This window comes from Procambarus clarkii, chromosome 13 (assembly GCF_040958095.1).
Source record: "Procambarus clarkii isolate CNS0578487 chromosome 13, FALCON_Pclarkii_2.0, whole genome shotgun sequence".
NCBI lineage: Eukaryota > Metazoa > Arthropoda > Malacostraca > Decapoda > Cambaridae > Procambarus > Procambarus clarkii.
In genome coordinates, this window is record NC_091162.1 from 13419462 (window position 1) to 13442216 (window position 22755).

Here is a 22755-nt window from a genome sequence, read left to right on the forward strand (position 1 = left end):
TAGGGGCAGGACTCAAGAGTTTTAATAAAACTCCATACAAATTGCCCAGAATCAAATTTTTTATTTTGTATTTGTATTTTTTTTCCCCCCCAAGATGTCAGGATTTGCCTGTAGAAGCGGCAGTAGCCAAGTACCAAGTAGATTGTTATTTATAGGTTACCATTCAATTCAAATGTAATGATAACACACAAACACACACACACACACACACACACACACACACACACACACACACACACACACACACACACACACACACACACACACACACACACACACACATACACACACACACACACACATATATTATATATATATATATATATACATTTTTTTTCTGAGAAGAGTTTTTCAACCACCAGTAAGGTGTTCATGAGAGCTGTGAAATGAACCATGTGATTTGCGTGATTGTTTATGAGGCTGCTGAAGTTTGAGAGTCGAGACATCGTGCACTCTACAAACCAATTTTCTCCTTTGTCAGTTCCAAAGACTCCTGCCCCAGTGGGAGGTTAAGAGTACAACAACTTATATTCGTACTCCCGGCCCCTTAATGGGCATCCAAGTGCCTACTGTGCGGACCAAACGCAACACTGGCGGCAGGTGAGGTTGTCAGCCAAGGTCGCGTCCAGTCAAGATTAGTAGTCAGTGGGGAAACCTTGGGCACTATGTTGTTGTCAGTGGGTAAATATTGGGCAGTGTTGTTGTCAGTGGGGGAAGCCTTCAACAGTGTATCCTTGTCATTAGAGTATTTTGCGAGAATTTTTGTACTGGATGTGTAGTGCCAACATACAAAATTTATATTATAAATCTCTTTATTTGGTACAGTGGAACCTCGAGTGACGAGCGGCTCCAGTTATGAGCATTTCGAGTAATGAGCAAGCCACTCAGAAAATATATCTTGACTGACGAGCTTTTGCTCGATTAACGAGCGTTCCCGGTGGTTCTCGGACACCTCCGATGACAGTTTTGTTGTTGTTTCGCAAGACGAGTTTTCCACATGACGAGCTCGGTGCCGGAACGGATTAAACCCGTTAATCGAGGCGCCACTGTACATTAATTAATATGATAACAAATAACCTCAATCTATTTGGCTCTCACAGAGAGACAACTTTGTTATAAACATTAGGAAGAGGTTTAGTTTTTATTTGATCTATTATGTATTTGATCTATTATTCGTTGAAGTGTATTTCAGGACTTTAATCAAAATATAGAGTATTGTACTTAAAAATATTGGTTTACAGTAGAGTAATATTTATAGAATATTTCTACATAGAGTACATGAAACTGAGCAGTTATACATTGTAAAAATACATATACAGGCATAGTTAATTTTCAAGTCTTAAAATGAAAATAAATAGCGACTTAATTATGTACTGCTCTAGTCAATGACGATATTTCCAACCATTTTTACACTACACCTATATGAAAATGTGCCAAATTACAAAAGTTTTGTATTTGGAAATTTCAAAATGCTTGAGGGGGATTCTTTGCAAAAACAATTGTGTAATGCCACTCAAATATACAAATGTTAGAACTTGAAAAATTTATTTCACTTGTATTCAGACTCATTGTATATGCTTGTGTTGAGGTCCCCCCCCCCCCTAATATATACCTGATGTGAGGCAAGTTAAAATGTTAGGCTGTGTAAATTAATTTCAGAATATGAGAATTTACTAATTTTGCAAAGTAAAATTGTTTTCCAGTAGAGAGAACAGTGAAGAACCCGGGCAACTGGTCATGGCCAATGGGATAATGTGACAGTAATATTAAACAAATAACTTCCATCTGTCATAACTTCTGAAAATGAAGCCAACATTCAAAATTGGCAAAATATTTTTTTTCAAGCCAGTGTCTTGGGTTTCAACTGCTGTACTGTATATATTTTGATAATTTTGTGTTCTTTCATTTTCACTATCAATACCATCAAAATGTTTACTATGCATCATTAATTGAAAGGACTCAGGTTTAAGGGCACTGCTTGGAAGACCTGTAGTGGGTCACGTCTATGTGTCAAAGTTGCTCCTGTTCATGTTTATCAAAAATTTAGAAATGCTGTACAGTTGTTTAGCAACAAAATACCTACTCAATTGAATGTGCATTAGGAGTGTACCAATTTATACAAGCACTGTTCTCGTTCTTAGTTGGAACTTCTTAATTATATTACAACCTTAAAGCATAATTTGCCGATACACTTACTATTCATATGGATTCATATGCCAATTATTTTCTTCATTTTAAGCATGGTGGAACATAAATCTTTGTTTTTAACTTTCAATATTTCTATTTGCTTATACCTAAAAGAAACTTGTGAAACGTTCATTGAAACCTTATAAATTTTGTATTTTCTTATAACTGAGGCAATATATTCTAAAAGAGGAAAGCAATTAGCAAATAATGTTTGGCGCCTGTACTGTACTCTCCTCTGTGTTCATACTATGACATCTCGTCCTGTCCTTACTAATGACATCTCGTCCTGTCCTCACTAAATTATATTTTTTCTGGAAGACCCTCCCCTTCTTCAGTAGCTTCCCAAGCTAAGTGCAGGTCCTGCCAAGCCTTAGGGAGATGCACCAGGTCTCTGAAACACACCCTCGCCTGCCTGGAGTCATGACCTGAATCGGGTTTCCTCTGAGAGGTGAGGGGAGCTGGAGATCAGAGATCAACCCAAAACGAAGAGAAAAACTTCACCAGAAAGCTTGAGCACACAAAAAAGTCACCATGAAGAAAATGAGAACCCTCGGGTAACAAGACTAACGCTCATTGTCACAAGCATAAACACCATAACCATGCTGCACGTGACTGCCCACCAGGTGACGGGCCAGGTTACCTGGGGTCCATGTCAGCCCTCCCTCTCTGTTGTATAGTCAGTCTTGTGAGGCTGCCATCCATCATTCACACAATTGGCTTTTCACCCCTCTGCTCCTAATTTTGGTGGTTGCCCTGTTGTGCACTATGAGGCTTCTAAACCTGGATTTTAGTGCACCTGATTTTGACCGTGGCTATTCTCAAGCTGTGTGTGAGGCTATATTTGGGTTGTGGGCCCAGCTATTCCTAGGCAGTGTACTTGGTCTGTGTAAGCCTTGTTTTTAGATGCCCCTTGAGCTATATGCCTTGATGCTTCACGGTAGGTTTTCCGGATATTTCAGAGTTGATTTTGGGTTTGGTACCAGTGCCTTTCTAGGAGTAATGCTAGTTGGTTCCCATGCAGTGTCTAGCATTTGCTGGGTTAGTTGCCTTGGCTTCCAGGGCATTGGCAACTGTCTTGCTGGCCTGGCTGTGGTAGCGGCATACCTTTACCTCCAGACCTGGTGGTGGCATACCTTTACCTCCAGACCTGGTGGTGGCATACCTTTACCTCTGGACCTGGTGGCGGCATACATTTTACCTCTGGACCTAGTGGTGGCATACCTTTACCTCTGGACCTGGTGGCCTGTAATTCCTTTAGGAAACTGGGATTTGGTGGATGGATTACTGAGCTATTAGATTTGGATTTAGGGTTCTTATGCCCAGGTCTCAGGCTTGTTGATGCCTGGCATCTCTGGGAATTTTGGTTTTGGTCTGTTCTCACTTCCTTGCTGTGATTCTTGGCTGCTTATCGTGTGTTTTTTTGCTTGGGGCTTGTTCTGAGGGGGTCCACCTTGGCTCTGCCTGTTGGCCCCTTGGCCTCATTGTACTTTTTTTGCACTTTGGCATTTGGAGCACTGTGGATACCACTCTGCCCTATGTACTCTTCTTCTGTCTTCATCCTTGGGTGATCTTTGACTGCATATTTCTTATGACATCTTTGTTCCTTTTCAGAAATGGTGGCTTTGTACTATTGTGAGTTACCTCAGGTAGGAACTGAGGGAGCTCTCTCAATTTTTTTTTTAAATTCAATGAGATGTACTCTTCTGGTTGGGCCGTCGGTAGTGCCTATCCCTTCTATGTCACCTTTTTTCTTGCAGTGTAATGGGTGGTTCCTGTTTGGGCAGCTCACGCGTAAAGGGTGCCTGGTGTTACCTTGCGACCTTGGTGGACAGATTCATGATGGGTTGGGTATATACTTCGTGCCAACAACTATTTACCTCATTTTCTTCAAGCAGCTGCTTGTTTTGTTGCACTTATGCTTTTTGATGTTTTTTATTGGTTTTGAGTTGAATTCTGATCCCCCAAGCTTCCCTTGTAGAGAGCCAGATTGTGTTCCTGGCTCTTGGTAGAGGAGGAGTTAAGACTCAGGCCTGGAGCATCTCCCAATGTCTTGGCCAGGTGAGCACCTAGCTTGAGGGGGTTATGTGAGCCCCATCAGAATAGGCCATTTTATTGCATTCAGAGCTTGATGTTTTTGTTTTGATCTTGTCAAGCATTGTCATTATGGTCAGTTGATATCATAATTTCTCATATTTAAACATTCCTCCTGTATTAAGCAGTAGTCTGAAAGGTAATTATATTTTTATGTACAGCTAAGCTTTTATTGAATTAACTTTCTTTTTAGCACATTACAATAGTTCATTGTTTACAGCTGCATAATCTATTAATGCTGTTTACCATCTATTTTTACTTACGCTAAGTATTAGAGTAGACACTGAAAGTGTCTTGACTCCTGTTCCACCTTCTTTATCCATTACCATTTTGCCTGTTGACATCCCATTTTCCTAATGGTAAGATGACTAGAGCAGTCTTTTGACTTCTTGTCCACAACTACAGCTTTGATGCTACATTCCCACTGCAACTTAAGAGGTAGCTACGTACAGAATCTTCTCCAAGATTTCACTTATAAAGAGCAGTGAACTGCTCCAAGACCAGTTTAAGAATCCTCTAATGGTGCTCAAGTAGCTCAATGATAAAGGTTTAAAATAGTGGCCAGTGAGCAGAATAGTGTTTGTAACTGCTCCCGTTATTTTGACATGTTATTTCCCCAGTTCTGATATATTATTGGTGTTGTTTGGTCCTTAACTACTCTTTAGTGGAGGGCACTGGAATGTGATAGTGTCTAGTGCTCTCTGAAAAGTAACTTGTAATATGGTGTATCTACTTTGCCTCACTTTTTTGTTTGCCACCTGTATTCAGCCCTTGGTTGAGAGGGTGTTCCCGTAGACCTTAATCAGCACACGCATAAATCCGATATTCAATGGATTATGTAGTCAAACTTCAGTAATCTTTTGTTGCTAATTATTGTTTATGGTATTTACACTGACTTTTTAATAATTTTGACTATGACATTAGCCACCAGTTAAATAGTAGTCACTGGTGAGTTTATACATTCTTTACTGCATTTGCAACATTCCTTTTTACTTGTACACAAACTACATTTAAATTTTTTTTTGCTTAAGTGTAAACTGTGTAGTAAAGATCAAATTACAGTGCAGTATTTCAGCAGCTGGGCCTTTGCATTCTCTGGTCCAGATAATATTTTGTTGATGACTTATTGAAATATGATCAACTGTTGGGACTTGATAAAAAAAAAAAAGCTGTAAAGAATTTTAGGTTTATATGGACCTAAAACTTGTAGAATGTAAGTAGCTGTTGACAAAAGATCGTGATCTCTCTGCATATAAGCAGTAGCTTTATATTTTATTACTCAAATGCTGTGAAATGTTGGTAATTGAGAGTTTTGAAACCATCCCTGGTTTATGTTCATGGCAGCTAACCTGACCCCCTTGAGAAGCAGAGCAGCAGTTGAGGTTGATCGGCTCGTCTTTATGCCTTATTGCTCTTTGTGACACCATGGATATATATGAACTTTTTCTGAATGTATAAGATGTTTTTATGTGAGTGATGCGTTTTTGTACGAGCCAAATGTGTGTGAAGTTGACGTGTTGTAGTTTATTCTGAATGCATTAAAGTCTTGAGCGAGTGATGCATGTTATTAAAACCAAAAGTGTGCAAATTTGACATGTAGCACAGTTGATAGCAGTGAATATGCTGACTGGTTATTATTGTACATAAGTGACTCGGTAGTGTTCTGTAAATAGTAGTATTTTGTACCATTGCTTTCCACATAGGTTTTGACTATTGTGAATGATGTATGTGCAATGAAACTGGATGGCTGATAAAGCTCATCCATTCTTTTATTTTTTGTACATTTTACTCCTGAGTTATTTGTTTAATTTTGTGCCAATGTTGTTGTCCGATCACAGTATTTATATCTATAAAGGTTTATATTGATGCATTATTATTTGTTTATAATTATTATATGTTGTCCATTACCAAATGTTTATTTTTTAAAATTTATATGAAGACTCCAAGGTATGCTTAATGACAATATAATTGCTTCTTCACAATGGGCTTATTCTTTTAATGTTCTGCAGCCTACACCAGTACTAGTACCTCAATTGTCTTAATGATTTTTGTATAAAACAGGATCGTTTCTATAGTTTTGTTGAAACTTTAAATTTAACAACATGAATGGGAGGTAGGCTGAAGGTCAGGCATAAGTGCAGAGTAATTCAATACCATTTGGGGGAGCCGGTCGGCCGAGCGGACAGCACGCTGGATTTGTGATCCTGTGGTCCTGGGTTCGATCCCAGGCGCCGGCGAGAAATAATGGGCAGAATTTCTTTCACCCTATGCCCCTGTTACCTAGCAGTAAAATAGGTACCTGGGAGTTAGTCAGCTGTCACGGGCTGCTTCCTGGGGGTGGAGGCCTGGTCGAGGAACGGGCCGCAGGGACACTAAGGCCCCGAAATCATCTCAAGATAATCTCAAGATAATCAAGATACAGTACTTGACATATTGAAGTGAGTGAAAGTTTGGTCATGATTAGACACTCGTCTTAATTTAGAAACCTAGAAACATACTGTGCCAGGTTATGATACCATTACCTTTTCTAATGTACTGTCAAGACTGAAAGGGGGCCTACTAGACTCTATATATATTGTCTACTGCTACATAAAGTGGAGAGAGAGAGAGAGAGCACAGTATGATGGTGGTGTTAAAGATTCGCTACCTGGAACAAAGTTCCAAGTAGCACGGGCTATAGTGAGCCCGTAGTCATAGTATGGTGTAGCTGGTATAGAATGGCATTTGTGTAGTTTACAGTGATCTGTATTGATATTGCTTAAAATAGTTCATCACTTGCATTTCATTATAATCAGATATATGTAGAGTTGTTGTTATTATGGATTGTACAAGGCTGAACCATGCTTTGCAGCAGGTGTCATTATACTTGTTGAACCATGTCCTGCAGCAGGTGTCATTATATACCTGCTGAACCTGGTTATTAAATTTTATAGGGCACTTACCTGTATGGTAAAGGGTTATATCCTTGTGCCTGGAAAAGAAATCTTTGAGGGGTGTTGTCTTCTCCATTATGTGCTGCTTTCCCCGCAGAGAGATCAGTGCATTTTTACTATGGAGCTTTGTGTTTTTATACACAGATACGCGAACAGTATAGTACTGTGCATGTGCCAACGATCATTTCTTTTAATTGATTTGTAGTGCTCTTTTTGGTTCTGGAATCTTTTTAACCCTTCCTGTTCTGTAACGACTACGATCCAATATTGGCTGTACCTCATCTTTAGCAGATTTAAGTCTCTTAGTTTTGCTGGGTTCCACCCATAACGATGTTGCCTCTAATAACTTAATGGACGCCACTACTAGAGGCTAGTTATGCTTGTCCTATTTCCCAGAAGCAAATTTCCTATTTGGATATTTATTCTGTCATTCATAATGACATCTGCAACCATTCGAGATAGATGGTTAACTATTATGAATAACAAAATCACATACTCTAAAATGTGACCTATTTCCCTGCCTCCTCCCGGCCACCAAAACAAAGTATGAAACATCACTAGCAAGGTTACATATTGACCATACAGTTAACTCGTGGGCAGTTAATGAAAGAGAGACCTGCATCTTTCTCTCAGAACTGTTATTCCACTAATAGTAGTACACAACCTCACAATGTCCCGACTTTCATGAGTGATCAGTAATATAGCTTTCTCTTCACTATCATATGTCCCTCTATCAACTCTTGGGTGAATCCGATTCCTTTAACATCACTCGTCTCGTGTCTTTTGGTCTTGTATTGGCATCCTGGATATTTTTAATATTCTGTAACAGTGCTATATAACTATCTGAGCTTGGCACTTGAAAATTACGCATTTGGGATACATTAGTACAATAAACTAATAGTTAATTTTTAACTTTTTATAAATTATCACAACAAGAATTATTATTTTATAAAGAATTATTAATCTGGGAGAAAATTGGCATTGCCTTCTTAGAATCTAGATAATATTTATGTAACCCTAAAATCTATGAGAATTATTTTGCCCAAAGTACAAAATCTAGGGTCATGATACAGTATTACAAAAAGAGCCCATCTTTTTATATAATTTTCCATTTCACTAAAAACATCGTTCATGGAATATTTCCAACATTGCCAAAATTCTCGTAATTTGTATCAAAAGAAAAATGCTGGATGCAATCTACTGTATGCATAAGGATTCTTAACGTAAACAGTATAACTGTTAAGGTCTTGAATTGGCCATTCTTCAAGACATGTTTCTTGTCCAGAGGGCATAAGTGCTGCATAAAATTAGACCTGGATTTTGAGTGATCTGTATATGATATAAGTAACCCACAGTGCTCTCCACCAGGATAGCTGCTACAGCATAGTTTCTATGCTGGATTAGTTAGCAGTTGGCTCACTGGAGTAGTGTATGTAAATGTATTACAATTAGTGTTCATGATTTAAGCTTTCAGATTTTCACTATTTTCTCTAGTAGCACTCTTTTTATTCATCGCTAAAGTATGATGATTTGGTGAATGGTACCAGTAAGTAATGGAAAGATAATAACTATACAATGTAATCTTGATTAAAAGGTACTAAGGAGTATGCTGCAGCCATTAATTACGTAGGGTGTTGTGTAGCCTTCCAGGCTTGGCACTTTATTGATACTTAAATTGTGTAGTACTGTATAAACCATGCAGGAAGGTACCATTAAGTACAATTTCAACCATAAATGGTTTTTGTCCATTTTCTTTAATAATAACTTTTGTATGATGTCATTAAGCATCACTAAATTTTTTATCTTTTTTTAACATCTTTCAGCCTGCTTCCCGAGCCTCCCCTTCACTCCTTAAGAGTGGAACCCTCGTACTGTATAATTTGCTAATGTCATTGTATGCCTGTTTTGTCTTCATTAAAATTTTATTGGAATGAATGAAAAAAAAAATTAATTGCAGTGTGATAAATAGTTTTTGAAAATCTGTAATTTAGAAACAACCATAAAATTCTTGCATTGTAATCAAATAGTAATTTTTACAGTAACATTTGACCAGTCTTCTCCATAGTTAAATATTTGTTACTGTAAAATGTGGATAGATTTTTTGTTGTACAAAATTTACAAAAATTTATTGAACTTCCATCTTTGCATATTTTTTTATTATTGTAGTTTGTTTCTGCAGGCAAGTGTATTACTGTACATAGTAACAAAATGTGATTTAATGTACTTACTACTGTAATCAGTTTTATGAAATAAAGATTACAAAAATTAATTTAAATTGAGGTTCCTTGGCTTAGCACTTTCTTTTGATGGCATGCATTTCGATGATCTGTGGGGCAGTTGGAGACTTTCTCTTCTTCTGACCTAAGGTGAGGAGTGAGACATACTTGAGCTATGGCAGTCTCACCAATGTGTTTTCTGTCCATAAAGACCTATAATTATCCTTTTCCTTTCATTTGGACGAGTACTTTGTCATAAATTTTTGTGCCAAGTTGAATAATTCCTCTGTCCTCTACCTCTATTGTCAGTTTATCTGGTGCCTGTTCCCTCCACTTACTTCGGGCTATGGGTCCTGTGGATGCCCTATGGAAGGACTTGACAGGGACTTATTTGCAAGGACCTATACCTAGGTGATTGGTGGGGAGGGGGGGAACCTTCTGTCCACCTTATTCTCTTGGGAGATTTTAGGAAAGGACCCTCCTTTGTGAACTCATGCATGCTTCCTTCCTTCCTTTTGGGTTCTTCCTAAGTGTTAAGAAGGTCCTTTTCTGGAGGTGGGGGACCCTCAGGGGTTTGGGGTTGTTGGTGCCTGGTCCTGAGGATTGGTGCTGTGCATGGAGACTACTTATCGTCCATTCCAGTTAGTTGGATTCTGCCTCGGCATCCTGCCTCGCAGGTTTCCATCGTCTCGTCTACTCCCACCTGCCACTCGGGCACACTTCTGTTCCTGCTGGGACTGGGACCATGCTCAGGAACATAAATCTGCCCGAGTGGCAGATGAGACGATGGAAACCTACGAGGCAGGGTGCAGAGACAGAATCCAGATAAGTAGTCTCCATGCACAGCACCAACAAACCCAAGCCCCTGAGAGTTCTCCCTCCAGAGAAGGACTCTCCTGACACTTGGGAAGAATGCAAAGGAAGGAAGCAAACATGTGTTCACAAAAGAAGGTCCCTCCCCAAAATGTCCCAAGAGAATAAGGCAGATAGAAGGGTCCCTCCCCACCAACCACTTAGATGTAAGCCCTAGCAAATAAACCCCTGCCAAGGCCTTCCATGTGGGGTCTACACAACCCAAAGAAAACTTGGAGCTTCAACAAATGGAGGGAACAGGCACCCGATGAACTGACAAAGGAGAGGACCCAGAAGGATTAACCTTTGCACAAAAGTTAATGGAAAAAGTGCTGATCTACCACCCACTGCTTTTTAACCATTCTAGGCCACCTAATAAGAAACCAGGTAGCTTGATATCGAAGTACTGCCTGCACCTGATAAGCCATCGCTTGCAAGGGTGGCTGAAGCAACATGTATGTTGTTGCTAAACATATGGCACAAAGGTGAGGTGTAGAAAAAAAAAAAGATTGATGAAACCAACAGGCAGAATGCTGGAAACAGCAGGAGTGGCTGTGTGACACTAACAGCAGCAACTTGCACTCTTTGAGAAGTGGCAGAATCTGGTTCAGAGACGGGCTCAGTCATGCCTCGCACCTAAACAGGCCCTGAGGCAGGAACACTACAGACCTAACTGGGGGACCAAGCATAGAGGCTGGGTGCAGGAAACATTTCGGTGATGAAACAATCCATCCTACTGAGATTTCCCAAGATCATGAAACTCATTAAAGTGCCCTTATCCTAACCTACCCAAGAACCCAAAACAGAAAACGGAACAGTATATCAATTTTGCGAGCTGCTACCATTTTTGGCCTTAGGTAGAGTATACATGAAAATGCGACATTCTATTAGGAAGACGGGTTGGATCAAGAACCTATGTCATCAGGAAAAATGTATACAAACAAACACAATGCATACTCTGATGAAATGATAGCAAAAGCTAGGCAACAGACTTCAACCACAGGTCTTGCAGAGGGATCAAATGTTCAACCCCACATGAGAACCTGGAGGAATAAACCTGAATCCCATGTGGAAGAGAACCTTCAGAGGTAAGGAAGTTTAACAGGCATTTGCTGTAAAAAAATTTTTATAGAAAATGAGAGAAAATATTACATCAAGAATTATTGTTTGTGGAACATGTTTACTGACCTCAACATAACAGATGGTCCACATCATATATTTATATTTGAATAGCATTTCTAGACTCATGGTAGCAGAATGTGACAAAACCAGGGGGTTGTTCAAATTGCTTCCTGGGCTAGTTATCCTCGGGTATGGGATTTTCTACACACCAGCAAAATGTAGCTGCCGAGGACTTCTTGCACATCCTTATGGACAGTACAATTCAGCTTCCGTAAAGAATACAGGACAAATGTTGTGTAGAAATATCTTGAGGTTTAAACATCAAATATTGTACAAGCGCATAAAATAAAATAAAACCTTAATTTGGAGGCATTTGACAAAGGTAAAAGCTTGTAATGAATTCATTTAAAACATATCAAGATTGTACAGTAATATATTCCATCACCCACTCCTCGTACATCACATAAGGAACAAGGCAATAAAATTCAATTAAATATTCAAATCATTACATGATATTTTAATGGTTCATTCAATTCTACTTAGTGTGTAAAATTAGTTTTCAATATACTGTATATTCTCAGATTTTTACACAAAAGTTGTTATAGAATATTTTAAAGATTAATATGAAGCACTTCCACTCAATAACCTACATTTGCAGAAAACAAATTAATTCTTAAAGGCATGATCACAAGAACCTGATAAATCAAAAATACCTAAAACTAAATGTAGTGCTTTAAATGCATTTGTGACAAATTCCAGTAAACAAAGCAGAAATCACTAATGCTTCTTCATAATCTGCAGCAAAATGACCAAAACATTTCTAGTATGTATGAAAATACTTTGGTTCTGAACACTTGGCAAGAGAGAAATTTACGTTTTTACTACGTACTCTTTGCCTAAAAACAAGGTTCCCATTTAACCAACTCCGAGAAGACCGAGGCACCGATGACATTTATTGTTATGTACAGAATTTTATGTTAGAACTTAAAAGAAATCTCTTCTACACCTGAAGGTTGTGTATGTCACTGCAGTCATTGGGTAAAGCTAAGTGCACTCTACCAAAATAATAAATATAACACCTGAAGTCATGCCCATGTGTGTGTGTGTGTGTGTGTGTGTGTGTGTGTGTGTGTGTGTGTGTGTGTGTGTGTGTGTGTGTGTGTGTGTGTGTGTGTGTGTGTATGTGTGTGTATGTGTGTGTGTGTGTGTGTGTGTGTGTGTGTGTGTGTGTGTGTGTGTGTGTGTGTGTGTGTGTGTGTGTGTGTGTGTGTGTGTGTGTGTGTGTGACCGCAAATGCTGCCCTTCAAATACTGCACAAAGATACACTTGACAAGAATCACTCCAGCTGCAGTATTTACTACTTGTTCAAACAATATCATAGAGATAAATTGCAAAAAAGCTCACTTGTTACAAAAACATCATAAGGAGTTATAATTTTGATGCATCACTGTAAACTCTTAAGTATTTATCACACGTCTCTTAATCATAAGATTTTCTGAATGATATTCAGTTATCAAATACACTAACAACAGGAATTTTATCTGCTTTTTAATATCAACCATTACCATGTATTACACTGCCAAAGAATGTAATTAAACATGATTTCTCCACAAAAAATGCACAACATGCAACTAACAGCCAAAATTTAAATAAAATACAGTACCTATGATTGAAGTAGCTTGAAATATTCTGATATTCCACATTATTTGAATCACACTCAAAATAAAAAAAAATTGATGTAGAAGATACCCCCAGAAAAGCACAGAACTCTTCAATCTTCTCTAGGTACCACGCGCACTATTAAAACTGCTATGTTATAAGTGTTCACAGCTGGTCCCTCAACATTGCTAGACCTGAGCTACCCAATTCATTCCTGATTATGCTGCACCGATTACAGTTGATAAACTCACGCTACAGCGTGAAGTACAATGACCTATGCAGGCGATGAATCACAATAACGTGGCTGAAGTATGTTGACCAGACCACACACTAGAAGGTGAAGGGACGACGACGTTTGGTCCCTCCTGGACCATTCTCAAGTCACTTGTCTTGACAATCAACTTGAGAGTGGTCCAGGATGGACCAAAACATCGCCGTCCCTTCACCTTCTAGTGTGTGGTCTGGTCTACATTGACCTACTTATGCATGAGCCATAATGTAAATGAGCTTGGTGTACAAGAGTGAAAGTGATAAAATGCAGTTCTTTTGAAGTTGGCTCGAATCAAGAATACCTTCCTGCCCATTAAATATCAACAGTGGAGCTGTGGGTCTTACCTTTTCTGTCGAACTACATAAATTGTGCAGCTGTAGATCATGATGTTAGCTCTTCAGTATAATCTGGAATACCTGTGGTCTTAGCCATACCTTCTAATCCTTATTAGTTACCTTTTCTCAATTACTAAAAAATTTACAAATGCAACTGCACAACACCAGCTACATAACCTTCCAACTTGTGTACATGTTATGTCTCCACCCATCTTCCTCCAAACCTTAGGACTTCAAGCAAGAAATACAAAAAGGTTAAATGAACAATAATATGGTTGATCAGGGTATATACAGGGTGTCCCAGACTTAGTTATCTATTTCCAAGAAATTGGACGAATGATTTAAAAACTCATGTTTAATAATGTTTATCATGTTTAATGCGTGTGATAAATTAAAAAAATTATAACTTATTCCTTCTCTTTTTCAGAACCCAATCATGAATACACAAGGATTGCTCTGCAATCCTTTGCCCTGTATCAAAGGATTGCGATACAATAAAATCAGAGAAAGATTTACAAGGAAATTTCACAGAATTGGTCCTACAGACAAAGCAATTGATGAACTTGTGAACAAATTTGAAAGAGCTGGATCCATACAAAATGTGTTAGATTCAAAGTGGAGGTTAGATTCAAAATATGCAGGGATTCTGACGGAGCACATATTGAAAGTTCTCAATATAGATTTGACTTATGATTTAGAACTCTATATGTTTTTGTATCAAAATAAGGTAATAGCATGAAATTATGAAGGTTTAATAGATTCGTGCAATTTCACGGAAATTGAGAGCTAATTCTGAGACAATGTGTATCGTAAGTACAAAATAAAGTAAAATATGACCAGGGTGGGAATACCACCATAAACTACAATATTTGACAGTGCAGACATACAGGGAGCTTAAATGAAATGAGTGATGCTTCACAAACCTGAGTGAACTAAACATAATGGAATAAATGTTCAAAAGCTCATCTGAAGGTATACAAAATGCATGAGGTAAAGAAAATTAAAGTAAATTACCAAAATCAGGTGGCAATTTTTTTTTTTGACAAAGTAATTCCAATTATGGTTTGACGTGAATATACAGCAGTCACAAGAGTGCCAATTACATACAAATTTGTTTAGATGAAATTACTGACCGGCCATCAGCCAGTAGTGTATATAATGACCCATCCTCCTGGGAAGATGGTACTTTTTTTGTAACTACCTGTACTCAGTATGTGGACAATCATACAAATATCGACGTGATGGACAAATAGAAGGTAGAATTGGGTACTAGAGTATTAATTTGATGAGAGACCAGAAAAAATAAAGCTAAAACCCAAACTTTAATATTCCTAGGCCTAGTATAGCACATATATGTACTATATTAGGCCTCAGATAGTGTGCATTAGGCCTAGGATGGTGAGACTAGGGTTCATTTGCAACATAAATAGGAAAAACTTCTCCAGTTTGTCAAAATTCAGTAATACAAAAGTCTATGTTCTATTGGTCCATCATGTGTCTACAGTATTTGTATAATAGACCACATCGTCACTAAAAGTATTTCCATTTTAGGAGGAGGGGCTGTACATAGCCATCAGAGAATACTATAAATTGGCAATTGACATCACAGGCTCACTTTGGCTCTTAAAATCTGAAAATCACATTATCTCATTTCTCTAATTTGCTGGCACATTCCTAACACATCATTTCCATGACTTACCTTGAATATGGTGTTTGAACAATTGTAAGCTGCTTCCACAATTCTTGGTTAGTAAGAATGGTGAAGACACCTCAGTTTTCAACGCACTAAAGAAAGATCTAAGTGAAGCGTGTAAAGCTGTTATATTGAGGATTAAGAAATTATACTCATTAACTTCCCTGTTAAATTTGTTGATAGTTTTGGTAAAAAATAAAAGCTATATTGCTAAAAATGTTACAAATACCGTGTCTTGTTTACAAAAGTTAGGCAAAACAGTTGCTGATTAAAACTGACAATTCAGTCTAAGAGTGACCCATGGCTACTACTCGAGCTTTTGGAAGATTTTGATGATTTCTTCTTAGATTTGCTTCCACTGCGCTTGGCTAGGGACGAAGTGGAATTGTTAGTGGAGGTAGAGTCTGCAGGGGAGGTGGTGTTGGAGTGGTCGTTGTCCCACGAGGAGCCAAGCTGTCCATCATCCAGACCATCAATATCTACATGCATGTCCTCAGTGTCGCCCAGACTACGACTGGTCGAGTCAGCAGCTCGAGTTTCTGCTCCAGAACCATTAAGAACCTGAAAATTTACACAATACACTGTATTGAGAATTGGGAGAAAAAAGGTTTCGAAGATGAGAACGACAAACTGAGACATAAATCCCCCATGGTAACTAAATTAAACATACAATGTTTACAACACAAATTGACATATTACACATTGCCACATATGTACTCTTGACAATGGGTGTGATACAGTATGCCATAACAGAAAAACCATATTAGCAGAGCGGCAAGGCCAAAATGTGTACTTGACAAATGTACAATTTATGATACAACCACCAAAACCATGAACAGTACTGATAGTGGAAATGATGGATAATTAGCACTTGGACACATGTATACATGGAGAATAGAACCCAAATGATTTTGACAGAATAATTCACCTAACTAGGCCAATTAGGCCAAAAAATTAAAGGCTTAATTACATACCATTTACCTTTTCATATACTTGTCATGGTTACAATAGTAGCACCACTAGTACTGGTAATAATACGATTAACAATAGTTGTTGTTTTAGTGGTAGATGGTGTATCAGTTGTAATAGGTGATAAGTCAATACCACAATGGTTTCATTGTTTCTTTGGAGGGTCACCCTTAACATATAACACTGTCAAGATGCAACAGCTTCAAATGTGTTGATCCAGAGTGTCCTAGCACATCATACTTCCAATACTGAACTGACTCCAACTGGAAGCTGGATATCGTCTGCCAAGAGGACAAGGCATAATCATCTGACACCCTTATTCATATTCATAAAGAACTGTTATAGGAAGTGAATATACTTCATTGGTAGAATAACTAAATTCAGTAAACTGGGTTAACTTCCACAGACAATGTAGATATCACCCTTCGAAGATGCAACATTGAGGCTACCATGGTCACTGGCAATGCATATCATCACCACACATCTTGAGATGGTTATCTTATCTTGAGATGATTTCGGGGTTTAATGTCCCCACGGCCCGGACCTCGACCAGGACACTTTTTTTTGTTACACACCCCCAGGAAGCAGCCCGTAGCAGCTGTCTAACTCCCAGGTACCTATTTACTGCTGGGTAACAGGGGCATCAGGGTGAAAGAAACTCTGCCTATTTGTTTCCGCCTCCACCGAGGATCGAACCTGGAACCTCAGGCCTACAAATCCGAAGCACTATCCACTCAGCTGTCAGGCCCCATACGCCAGCTCAAATTCAATAACACTGTTGTACAGAACAGAAACAGACACTAAAGACAGACACACTGAGCCAAGATGGAGACCAACCAGCTGCATGCAAGCATATGAGGTTACAACCATCAGTTGAGAAGATAATCCAGGTGCCATTGTGATGCTTCTGTAGACAAGCAACTGGTCTGGAAAAGCTTCGAGACGCAGCAACTTTGCAATTAGAGAGCTGGGTGTCATTGTGTTGACAGCTGGGTGCCATTGTGTCGACAGCTGGGTGCCATTGTGTTGACTTCATACTTCTTGAAGACGCAGACATTCTGGCCACACTCAGTGCAAGTCACATTGTGGCTCTGGAGGCTTAGAAAGTCGAGTCAGGAGAGCCAACTTTGGGAAACCCAAAGAAACTGACCACAAGAAGAAAGTATCCTCTAATTTATTTGCCAAATTGGTTCTCTACACCCAAGACACATCTGGACATCTCAATATGGAGACAGCACCCATATTCAAAATACTTGATCTTGCCTGCCTCCACATGTCAAAGTTATTGAAGCATGGAGTCAAACTCAATGAGTGAGATACATGTATTGCAGTACACTATTGAGGTTCAGATATTGTAGCACAATGCATCCAATTGCGTCTGCACTATAAAATATGTCATTACACATTATCACATCAACTACATTTATATACAATTATTTAAAAACAAGGCTCAGGAAACATACTGTGACCTTCACAAATAAGACAAGCTGTAGTGGGAGTGTAAACTCTAAGGTGCCAAACTTGGCTACTGTAAAATACATCAGGTTATGCCAATGTCTCCATATAATTCCCATTGTTGGTGGACAGGAAACCTATACTGTACTGAGGTATACCAAGGTTTTTCCCTCAGGTCAACACAATGCATTGTTTAATGAGGTTGACCAATGTGATATCTGTTAACGTGGATGCCCTCACAACAACAAGTAAAAACAACTAATAAAGAGTAGAGCATCAGCTGACTGTACTGAAAGTCACCCCTTGGCTTCTTACTTGTATGTTCCAGGTCACTAACCTAGGTCACTCTGTGTAGACTGATCACACCAATAATAATTCCCATTGTCGGGGATAGGTCCCTCCCCCTTGGGCCAACTGCTGGCCTTTCCCAGGATGCAACTCACATTTGTCTATCTCTGGGGTACCAATTTACTACTTGTAAAGAGGCATTAGGTGAAAGGACACAAGACCATCCATTTCTCTCCTATCCGGAGACTGAACTTGGGTCCTTGATGCATGTAATTGATAATTTATTTAATAATTCATTTTGTCAGGGTACATGCAGCCTGTGTATATATATACGTGTTAGGTTTATACCAAGGTCCGCCCCCTTCCTCCAAGGTCGAACTACTGTACTGAACCTTCCCAGGATGCAACCCCACAGCAAACTGACTAACGCCTGGGTATCTATTTACTGCTAGGTGAACAGAGGCATTAGGTGGTATGAAACATGCCCAACCATTTCTGTTCCACCCGGGATTTGAACCCAGAATTTCCAATTGTGAATCGAGAATAAACCCGACTGTACTACTGGAACATGATTATGTTCATCTCCAAGTTTATGAACCTATAGAAAGCAGCATCTACCATATTGATAGATCTAAATCTCTTAGCTCTACTCTTACATCACTGAGGAAAGAACAGTAAACAACGGAGACATTATTCAACAACATACCTGATCCCTGACAGCCTGTCTCTGTTCATTACTGTGCTGAGGACACCGCAGGGAACGAGTGCACATTTTGTGTGTGTGCTCCGAGATCACTCCACAAATCTGTTTCAGAATGGCACGCTTCTCCTCTGTTGTTCCTGAAGCCAACGTATTTTCAACGCTGCTACTAGATGATATGCTATCAGACTTGAGCTGCACAGAAATTATAACTGTAAAACAATTTGATATTTTTTTATGTTTAGGAATAGTTTAAGGAACATTATTTGCTCTGGGTCACCTAAAGAAGCTATTGTGTGATGTTAAGGATCTGGAATAATTTACTGTTCTATTCTATTACTGTATTGATACGTTAAAAAGTGAGAGATGGCACATTTGATTATTTGTAAGAATGACAAGTCCTTGAGATGTCTTGAACATTTAAATTTTATCATTGTAAACATACTGCCCTGATAAGTCACTATTGTAATATAATCTAAATATGACATTCATAATATTTGTGCAATATAAGAGTGCTCTAATACACAGTCAGCCATAACATATCTAGGGCATGGCTTGAATGTACATAAAGAACAAGACAGGGCCATGGCTGATTAACCTTCCTGAATTTTCAGCCATAATCATATCACTACGTGTTTCTATACATATGCATATGTGAAATGTTTTATGAAAAACTCAACACCTAAACTTAGCACTTTAGATTGTGGCCGGGAATTTTCATTTTACTTCATAGAAAGTAAAGCTATAATTAAAAACACTCAAATCCATTCTACACTAATTATTATTAATGCTTGTTTTATAACTGTGATGTACTTTATGCACTGCCAAAACAAGTACAACTGTACATTTGTTGCATGTGCAACAAATAATTTTAGTAAACAAAAAATATAATATGTTACAAATAGTAATGAGTTACAGTACTATTTGTGCATGTAAAACGCTTACCTTTACATTTTTTGATCTACGAGGCGAGTTCTTATCTCGCCTCTTTCGTTTGCGGTCAATGACCCAGTCGTCATCATCATCATCGTCACTTCCTCCAGTATGGTTTTGTGTATTCTCTTTAGTAGAGTTCTGGATGCGTCTACTAGCTATGCGCGAGGAGTTTCTACCCATGCCCATACACTTTTCTAAGTGTGGTGCGAACCTGTAATTTGGATGTAATCACACAATACTGTACTGTACCTGCTGTTTTAATTATTAGAGGTCGGTATCTAAATGAAGGTTTAAGTAGGATAAGTAGAACTGGCAGGTTTCATGACACCCTCTGACATTCAAGCATCTTGGTTAATGGTTAAAAATATATATTTGAGTGACAGAGTACATATATCAACAATAAATTATTTTTGAGTTGCAGATACCTACAACATTCTGCTGTAATTATCAAGAGAGTTTTCTGTCTTAAATTTCTGTGCTGTAATTGAAAACAAATTATTCTTTCAATTTTAAATTAAAATGTAGCAGTAGTTACATAAGAAGCACACTAATGTAACTTTTAAACTAATTTTCTGATTACAATTACTGCATGTAACCCATCGAAGAATGCAGAGAAAAACAGAGGTAAACAATATGACAATGTTAGAGACATACAAGAGCAAAACCGACAATAGTGCACCATAACGAACCATGAAACATTAATCGTGCAAAACCCTTACCTTGACGCTGCCAAGTTTCGTGAGCAGCTTGGACAGACACACTCGTGTTGTTTCTTGATGGGTGCTTGACCAAACACATCCAGTCCCTCAGCATTCACCTGAACGAGTTATTTCATTACACTATAGTAGTTAGGTTTTATTTATAGCTGATCAAGGAAGGTATCCCTGGTCTGTGCCAGCCTTCATATATATTACATACATACATACATACATACATATATATATATATATATATATATATACACACACACACACACACACATACATACTGTATACATATGCATATGTATGTTGTTCCCAAATGTTTAAAAAATCATTTGAAGACAGTCAACCCCACTGGTGTTGGAAGAAATATGACACTTGAGTGAATATAGTAATACTGTACCTGTAAAAATTTGTGTTCCTCTTCAACTGAGCCCAACTCCAGCATCATCAATCCTGTTTTGACACTCTGATGCACCTCAAAGACAACATCTGCAGCAAAAATACACACACACACACATAATGAATGAGGAAAACAAGATGTGACCCGCTGATACTGTTGCACTGAACACAGCCCAATTACAGCACACACCATCAACGACATATTTTATTGGACAGGAAGTGGCAAGGATATACGCTAGTCATTGCTAATAGCTTCATCAAATTATTACTGTATTTTAATACTAAACCTCAAATGCAAGACACTTTAAACTCTATATGAGTAAGAGTGAATATAGATTTTACAAATGAAGATTTAAAATATAAGTACACTGCAAAAAGTAAAAAAAAAACTGATTAGTGTAGATTACAAAAATGAAAACACAGCTTCAGAAACTTTGGAAACGGCTAAAAATGTACAATGCTCTAAGGAGGAAAAGGTCAATAAGTGTGCATACCTTGATGAGAAAATATTTAATCATGTTTCTCAGAGACATAAAGCTCTGCTACTAACTTAAAATGGCATCATCAACGAGTTCCTGGGTGACCATTTGAGCTGCCAAATCAAAGGTCTCGGGGGAAGCAAGCGATGTCAAAATGCTTCTGTCGACCCCAATACGGCCAATGCCGCCACCACTGTTTGCCTGGACCATCCAGCCTCCGGTGCTTGATACCTACCATGATAAAAGTGAATCAAGATATTTTTGTCTTTTTACTGTAAAAAAAATTGTAAGGATAGATAATATTCAATAATGGAAAAAAAAAAAATTACTGTGCTGCAACTTTCTGGGGAAGCTTTCTCTAGTGCCTTCCTGAAGCTATCTTGCCTGCTCCATGTTAAAAGGTCACATCAGGAAGGCAGGTTCTGTATGGCCTACTGGGGACCAGAGCCAGAACCTGGCCCTCTCACAGAGAGGCAGAGAGCAACAAGTGACAGTCTGCCATCTCACTGGGAGAGCCTCCAGAAAGTCACTGAAGCTGAACAGACAACTGAAGGGTTCACAGAAAACGAAAATCTCAAAAATTGCTAAATTCCCTCAAACTAGCTCAATACTCATTACTGTAGTACCAATCGCCACCACCAGAATTATACATTTATTGATAGGGATAGTTGCAGGTGTTAATATTAACCTAAGTATGTAATTAAATTATTCAAACACCTGGTACTGTATTCCCATCTCCCTTGATTTATGTTAGCTGCTTGCTGTCCAATTACTGACACATTAAATTGACCATTTTAATGACAATGTGATGTCTCACTACAGACAAGTGTTAAAATGTGGGGAAAAGCAAGTGTCTATAGACAGATTCTTAGTAAGACAAGCAAGCAGTGAGCCACAACCAGGTCCTAGTAGCGTGCCTACAAAATGTAGGAGAGAGTACCCCAGAAATGTCATCACTGCCTGATGTTATAATGGGAAGTGACTCCCCTTCCAAACACTAACACCTCGCCTCTTTCTTCCCCCCCCCCCCCCGTCCTCACCGTCTTCCACACGCCAACACGTCCTCAATAAAGGTAAGACATACTGTATTGTAGTACAAAATATGAAATATGAGTAGTATTTGGTATAAAATGTATTTTTAGGTTAATATTTTTTGGTGTGAAACTGATTAGAATCATAAACGGAGATACCACTGTAATATACAGTATAGCACTTGCCAATAAAATGCAATATAAATATATATATACAAATAATTGTTTCAGTTTTATTTTTTATTTTTCAGCTTTATCTTGCCCTTGTGGGGCCCTATTTAGATCATGCAATTCAGTTGTGAGCACCATACTAGAGAACAGACAAATTCTTTACAAAATTTACAGAGAAGGGCAACAAAAAATAGAACCAGGAACTAGAAACCTTCTTTAAAGAAAAAAAGAAAGATATAAAAAAATAAAATACATTTAGATTCC

At 38.4% G+C, this 22755-nt stretch overlaps 1 protein-coding gene across 3 annotated transcripts in view; it reads right to left on the minus strand.

Moving 5' to 3' along the window:
* Positions 1 to 11787: 11787 nt before the first annotated feature.
* The window catches only part of Sgf11 (SAGA associated factor 11kDa), a 76059-nt gene continuing 65091 nt past the window's right edge, over positions 11788 to 22755 (minus strand). For all 3 annotated transcript variants that reach the window (XM_069323659.1, XM_069323658.1, XM_045740622.2), the window contains exons 2-7: positions 21361 to 21520; positions 20812 to 20900; positions 20427 to 20524; positions 19717 to 19918; positions 18778 to 18966; positions 11788 to 15920 (exon numbers count right to left, since the gene is read on the minus strand). In XM_069323659.1, the coding sequence (XP_069179760.1) occupies positions 15642 to 15920; positions 18778 to 18966; positions 19717 to 19918; positions 20427 to 20524; positions 20812 to 20900; positions 21361 to 21499 (996 nt within the window). In that variant the 5' untranslated portion in view covers positions 21500 to 21520 and the 3' untranslated portion in view covers positions 11788 to 15641. The remainder of the gene's footprint in view (positions 15921 to 18777; positions 18967 to 19716; positions 19919 to 20426; positions 20525 to 20811; positions 20901 to 21360; positions 21521 to 22755) is intronic.